Genomic DNA, 7118 nt, shown 5'->3' with positions numbered 1-7118 from the left:
GATATAATTTAGCTCTGATTCATCCCGCTTATATAATGTCACATCTGCGCGACTATTTTTTAAATAACATTATGTGTTTTTTGAACTGATTCTAAATAACATTATGTGTTTATATTTAGTGTATATGATAAAACTTGTAGATATATTGTAAGTATCCACTTTTATAAGTCAAAATTTGGTTAAAATGAAAATAATTAATTTGTTATTTATTATATATTTTGTAATTCAATAGAATTTGTTGTTCATGTGATTTATTTGAGTTTATTTTAAAACTTTTATTGTTCTGATATTTAATGTTATAGTTGTTAATTAATATCAGTATATTTCTACAACATTTAGTATACACATAAATTTGTTTAAAATAAATATACGAATAATAATCACACCTTCAGGAAATAAGTTAACTGAACTTCAATTTTTATAGTTTGCATATATTATTCTTGTAAGTTTTGTTCTTTATCATCTAAATCATCATCGCGAGTGTGAAAGGAAAGTGATTGATATAGGGTTCAATCTTGTTTTTCTAATTCCAGTAATGAGTTCATGAATGTAAAATTCTCAACATATATACACATATATGGATGCAGATATATAGATAGATATAAATTCAAATTCAAATGCAATGAAGACGATATATTTATATACAAGCATGATTCAGAGCATAGAGTCCGTCATGGCCGGAAGTCGTCGGAAAAAGTTGAGTGGAGCGGAGGGAATACGGTGTCGGAGCCTAGGGTGTCTCATGAAGTAGTAACCAGATAGGAGAGCAAACAATTTAAAAGGTGTTATGTACAGAACCATGGCTATGATCAAACAGAACGTCACAAATATTGCGGTGGCGCGTGGATCACGCCAGCTCAACAGAGCCTGCAAGCGCTCTCCCTGTGCTGCTATGTCTCCCACCACCGACTGTATCTTCCCCGCTACAATTCTCAGCCGGTCGTACCTGACAAACAAGAACGACAGAGCCAAACACCATATTAGGATTTGTTTCTTTAATCCTTTCAGAGGTTTTCAGTTCGAGTGACCACGAAACTAATATTATATATTGTAGTTTCAGGTCTGGGGTAATGGTTTTCGGCCCGAACTTCTTAGTATTCAAATAAAAATAAATAAAAATCTGTTTGTTACCTCATTTTAACAATATCCGGAGCCTTCATGGTCGGGAAGATGTCAAACTCTTCGTCGAGTTCATCAGCATTCACACTCTCTGCGTAAGACAGTTTGGTGTCCATATGAGGAGGAAACCTTGGCCTAAACCTGTAGTTCCACAGCCCAATCACAGCCATGTAAAGAAACACAGTCGGCAAAATCATCTCCGGGAACCTCACAAGCATCGTGTACAGCACGTGCACCAGCGCCGTCGTCACCGGCGTCCTCCAGCTGCACACTTCCCCCATCCATTTCCACACCGACATCACTCCAGAAAACACCGCGGTGAACCTGTAGAAGTTGGCTTTGCTTCGCCTCATGCTGAACAGATGGGTCTTAGCATCCGTCATATACTCAACAACTTCACGTCTAAGAGGCGGCTCTGACCGGCCTAGTCGAGTCACCATTATGTTGAGAGCCTGCACCCTAAGCACTTCCTGTAGGTTTACGGATAAAGGCTGTGTGTAATGCATCTTAGGCAAGAGTGGTTTTGTGTATTTCATCAGCATGTTGGAGACTGATGTGCATGTGAACCTCACGGCTAAGTGAAGCTCGCCTCTTTTCTTGAGACCAGATGGTTGTAAAACAAGTAATGGGTAAGCGTTTGTGTACACACGACCACTCTGGAGAGTGGAGAGTCTGATACGTACTTTCCCAATCGTCTGATCTCTGTTATTTCCTCCTCCGAAATGACCGTTGTCGAAGACGCAGATGGTTAAGACCGTTGCGGGGTCGAAAACCTCCCATGTGTACTGCTCATTGTACTTTGGACTCAAGCTGTTGATTACAGTTCTCGACCGAACCCACTTGTGACCGTATTTAGCAACAACGTATGTGTCCGATACACCTTTCCCGTCCCTAGTTTTCACCGGGTGGAGCCCGTTTGCGTTAAGTATCCCAAGCTCCAATACTCCTATCGGCGGTTTCCAGAGCGGTTTCGCCGTTGGCCTGAGATCGCTGCTGTAGTAAGTGGACTCATCGAAAACGTGGTAGCCTCCTTCAAGAGCCGCGGCCACATGGATCCTAGTAGCGAACTTCACCTTCTTGGCTTTGTCTTCATCCATTGCGTCTGAGATCGAGTCTTCGAGATGAAACCAGCGGCTACGAAACTTTTTATCATCCGTACGTTTCTCAATAGCAGCGAGAGGAATCACAGCTTTGCCTACAGGCTCATCTCTGTTAGGTTCAGAGTGGTCTTCCACCGAGAGGACCAGGTTTTCTTCAAACGGCTCGGCGACTACAAACATGAACTCCTGGTCCCATGTCGGATGAAACGTTCTCTGAGAGACTCTAGTCTTCAACATCTGATTACCAATCTGGATCCTCACAAAGGCCTCAGGAAGACGGGACTTGTCGGAGACGATGATCACGTCCTGAGCCTCTATTATCCTCACCCTTAGGTACCATAGCCGAGGAGAATGGTACACTTTCGAGCGGAGGTTGGCCGATATAATGTCCGAACTGTCTGAAGATGTCAATGAGTCTGAGAAAACCGCATCCCCGAAAGCTTCATCGGCTTGAGTACCTTCCCAGACAGCAAGCATTATCTCAGCTCTCTTCTTCTTCTCTTGTCTTTTGTTCTCAAGTCTGTACCACTCGGGAGCTAAAGGACTATCCGGGGGAACACGAGACTGAACCTCATGGAGATCAAACCGAACAGTCCCAACGTAATCGTCAAGGACAAAGTCTTTATCCTTCACCACTATTTCAAGAACATTCGACTGAAGATTCTCTTTAGCAAAGGCAAAGACCTGGTTCCACTCCGGTTCCGAGTTCTTGTCCAAATGTCTTGTAACGCCTTTGAAGTTTCCTATTTTTACTTCAACGTACGGGTCTAAGCTTCCCGTAAGGTCTCTGTCGGGCAGGTCACGCGCCTTCACGACTCGCACGAAGAGAAACCTCATCTCTTCAACGAGATCATATGTGCCGCTTGCTGGTCTCTTTGTACCACGAACCACTCGTCCTCCGATGATTTGTCCACCTCCCAGGAAAGGGCTCGTCTCTTTGACTGAGAAATCTGATGGTGGAGCTGGACCGTTGTATTGAACTACTCTTGGAGGCATTGGCGCAGCAGCTCTCATCTCGTGCATGCCATAGTTCTTCGTTGCCGGCTGTTGTTGGTTCACTGAAGGGGTAGCGTTATAAAACGTACGTGTTATAGGCTTCTTAAGCTCTCTTCTCTCATCAGCATCATCTGTGATTAGGGAGCTTACAGGTTCTCTCCGCGGGCTCGGGATATAAACTCGAGGAGATACTGAGACAGAAGGGTCGTCAGTGATGAAGACTCTCAAACCAAGCTCCCCACGCGCTCGAGAGAAAACGCTGCGTTTCTCTAGAGGGTAGTTGAAAGGAGCTGCTTCAGAGCGAGGAACAAAGGATGTTCCATTGACTCGAACTTTGCCAAGAAAGGGCTTAGCATCGGATTCGTCCTGGTAGCTGAAGACATGGGCTTCGAGTGTATGGGTGGAGAGGAAGGAAGGATCAGAGACAAGGAAGTAGAAAGACTCGTGCCAGACGGGGTTTGGATCGTTGGGTTTGGTGGTTGTGCGGAATATCTGGTTATCAAACTTGAGCTCCACGAAAGGGCTACATGAGTTTTGCTTGTCTCCCTGAAATAGACCATGTGCGCTTATGACTTCAACGCCTAGCTTTATATTGCTCATTTCAAGCTTTGTCTTAAAACTGAAATACCTTTACCACAAACAAAAGGCAAAAAGACCTTATCAGAAAACCATGGAGTATTCATTCACAGAGTTAAAAGAAAATTAATATACTGTAAAACCTAAATTAACCGTATGGAATCTCTCTGTAACCACAAAAAAGGGATTTCAAGTGAGATAAGGAGAGTTGCACAGCTTACAAGAACAAGAAAAAGAAAGAAAAAAAAAACATAAGAGAACGAACCTTTTTCAAGTATTTCTCGTCTTCAGAAACAGAGGAGGACAAGAAGCAAAAGACATGACTCGGTCTTTAAAGATCGATCAATCACCTGTCTTAATCAAATCAGTAGTTAATGAATAAACAATCTTAGTTTCTTGGTAACTACGGCAGATAAAAACAAGTTTTAATGCTTTCCTCTTAGAGCATGTTTATCCCTAATTAGGTTTTTTTTTGTCTAAAAAAAAAAATTAAAAAGCAAACCAATCGCGGACCGCCACTAGTCAATGGGGTCCGCGAACAGTGTAAGAAACTCACTAAAATCGGTTCTTCATTAGTAGTTTTTCTAACCGATCCTTAAAGGTTTTGTGGGGGTCCACGCACTAATAACCTCACTAAGAACCCCGGATAAACATGCTCTTAAATAGTTTGTGTTCTGTTTTACTCTCTATGGTTAGTTACTATGTTGACACGTGTCCATTATTAACATTAGCTAACATATCAGGAGGACTAATCGGATGAAGCGTTTACCCCAACCCAATATTAAGACGTTTTCTTATTTTTCGAGCCTAATCGTTAGAACATGATTAATGAAAAGTTTTTAGAGTGGGAGTTCTTAACGGAATATAAGAAACCGCATCTTAATTTTTAACTAAAAAAATTAAGAGCCGGTTTTTAGTTTTTTTAGTTATAAGTTAAGAGACAGTTTTTTATATTCCGGTAAAAACTCCATCCTAAGAACTCTCATTGATCCCATTAATCATGCTCTTAGTTACTCAATTATTAATGTCGGCTAACATATCTTATTCTGTTAAAAATAATAAACATAAAATAGCATCTCTGTGTATTATTAGAAGTTCCTATCAAATCTGAATGCATATTTTATAAATTCAGTAGTTAAATAACCATATGTAACAGATGTATCATTTTTTGTACAGCTAGCTATTGGGTTAATGCCAAAAAGTTAGGTACCTTTGGAAGTTTATTAAAAATAAATTGGAAAATAGTAAAATACTTAAAGAAAATGCAAATGAAAAGTCAAAATAAGTACGTATATTACGTCCAGAAAGGACAAAGCGTCTAATTTTTAGACTATAAAATCAAGAACGGCTATTAAGAAATCTTATTAACAATTAAAACTCGTTTTCTCTGTAGGAGACGTATCACTTTCAAATCACGTCTCTAGTATGCATACCTATAAACAATTTGTCTTTCGAGTCAACAAGGTTCTCCCTTTAATATGCATGCCGCTAAATGTAAAACGCTCACTAATCACTATTACATCAAATTGTGATATTTTTATGTTTTATGTATATTTTCATGAATAATAGAAAGAAGACTAAAGGTTTATTAGAGAAGATGAATAATAATTTCTTAATTTCTCATTAAGTTTGTCGTTTACATTAATCACACCTCTTATATAGATGAGTGTGTGTAACAAACTAATAAACCAGATAACAGAATATTAAACTGGTCGGTTCAGCATACTAAACCGACTAATCTATTTACATACTCTGTTGAGGTTAAAGCAAAAAAAAAGAGATATGTTAGTTACTTTACAAATATATCGATTTGAATGTTCAGAATATGAACAGCTTAATTTCAACAAACAAGCATGAATCTCAACAGTTAACACTGAGCAACTGTCAAAATCGGAAAGCAATAAATTGGAAGTATTGGACCGTCCCTCTTTTGAATTATACTGAACTCATGGATTAGATGTCACATTGGGGAGGCAGAAAATCGATTTATAGTATATAGTCAGTAGAAGCCTGAAGAGACAGATCATGACTAAAGGGAGAGGATCAAAATTAAAAAGGAAAAAAAGAGAGAAAAGAGAGAAAAGTTAGAAAACATGCATCATGATAACATCAACGTTCCAATGTTCTCTCGACCAAAACTTCAGAGCTCATATGCAACCACAAAGTAATAAAAATAATAATGCGTAAAGAGATAAAACATGTGAAAATATGGGCACAGTGGGAACAAGAGTGCAACAATCATGCATTATCCACAAATCAAAACCCTGAACTATCAACCAATTGACAACACAAAACATATGCTAATCAAATCTGCAACCTGGCTGAATGGTAAAAAGGAATGTATAACACCTTAAGGTCTCAATGACTTATTATTGAAGTTGGAAAGATGGAAACATGACATGAGAGAGTCAAGAAACCACAGCTTCTTGAAGACGCAGCACAACACTGAAACCACTGATCAGTCTACGTAAAAACTAAATAAAAAACAGCAATTCTACTACTAGCCAGCATTTCAAACCTTCTAGGCCTTTGTCTATATATAGTTGAAAAACATGGTGTTAATTCGAGAGTACAAAAAGACTAAGAAACAACATAAAAAGCGCAATATGCCAAAAAGAAGTGACTTGAATCTAGCCAGAAATGTAATTAAGGAGTTTGAGCATCCTGTGATTCAAGGAAAAACCATGTATTCATCTTTCAGTGATGATTCAAATGAAGGAGAAACGTTGAGAAGTATTGATAGTGCAGCCAACATTGATGGCCCAGCAACCATGAGTGATCTTCATTCCCTTATCAAAGCCTTTATCTCATCCAAGAAGGCTGGTACACACTCTCTTGATTCTAAACATATCGTTATAGATTCAGGAGCAAGTCATCACATGATTAGTGATAGGAATTTGATTAGTGATGTCCAGCCTGCGTCAGGGAATGTTCTTATAGCAAATGGTGATAAAGTTAAGATAGAAGGGATATGGAACCTTAGGTTGTTTGATAGGGAATCAACTGCCTTGTATATTCCTCAGTTTACATCAAACTTGTTATCTGTGAGAAAGGCTACGGTTGATCTTGGTTGTCAGGTTGTCTTCAGACCAGATGAGGTTGAATTTCAAGACTTAAAGACAGGCCATGTGATTGGAAAAGGGCACGTTCACAACGAACTCTATCATCTTCAGAAGACAGAGATGTCCGAACCATCTAATTCTCATTGTTTGGCCAGTACATCCAGCAGAGTTGATAGCACATTTTGGCATGCTAGGTTGAGACATCCTCATACCAGAGCCCTAAACCTGATACTTCCAGGTGCGGTCTTAAAAAATGATGATTGTG

The 7118-nt window shown here is 39.5% G+C and overlaps 1 protein-coding gene across 2 annotated transcripts; it reads right to left on the bottom strand.

Annotated features, from left to right (window-relative positions):
- Positions 1–480: 480 nt before the first annotated feature.
- Positions 481–4086, bottom strand: LOC106347482 (FT-interacting protein 3-like). Of its 2 annotated transcripts, XM_013787023.3 has the most exons (3): positions 4057–4086; positions 1132–3843; positions 482–946 (listed from the first exon to the last, which is right to left on the bottom strand). In XM_013787023.3, the coding sequence occupies exons 2-3, from the start codon at positions 3813–3815 to the stop codon at positions 655–657; spliced, it is 2976 nt and encodes a 991-aa protein (XP_013642477.2). In that variant the 5' UTR covers positions 3816–3843; positions 4057–4086; the 3' UTR covers positions 482–654. The 2 variants fall into 2 exon arrangements, with proteins under 2 accessions (XP_048604093.1, XP_013642477.2); XM_048748136.1 differs by lacking the exon at positions 4057–4086 and having other exon boundaries at positions 481–946; positions 1132–3841.
- Between the last annotated feature and the right edge of the window lie 3032 nt (positions 4087–7118).

The sequence above is a fragment of the Brassica napus genome, chromosome C2 (assembly GCF_020379485.1).
Source record: "Brassica napus cultivar Da-Ae chromosome C2, Da-Ae, whole genome shotgun sequence".
NCBI classification, from domain to species: domain Eukaryota; kingdom Viridiplantae; phylum Streptophyta; class Magnoliopsida; order Brassicales; family Brassicaceae; genus Brassica; species Brassica napus.
Note: the sequence above shows the minus strand (reverse complement) of the source record. Positions and strands in the feature narration are given on the sequence as shown.

What these genes read in the sequence shown, in the direction of transcription:
- LOC106347482 (XM_013787023.3), bottom strand. Translation starts at nt 3,815, where the DNA reads ATGAGCAATATAAAGCTAGGCGTTGAAGTCATAAGCGCACATGGTCTA. An exon ending in CCGGATATTGTTAAAATGAG is followed by an intron (nt 947 to 1,131) that starts GTAACAAACAGA and finishes CTTGTTTGTCAG; the next exon opens with GTACGACCGGCTGAGAATTG.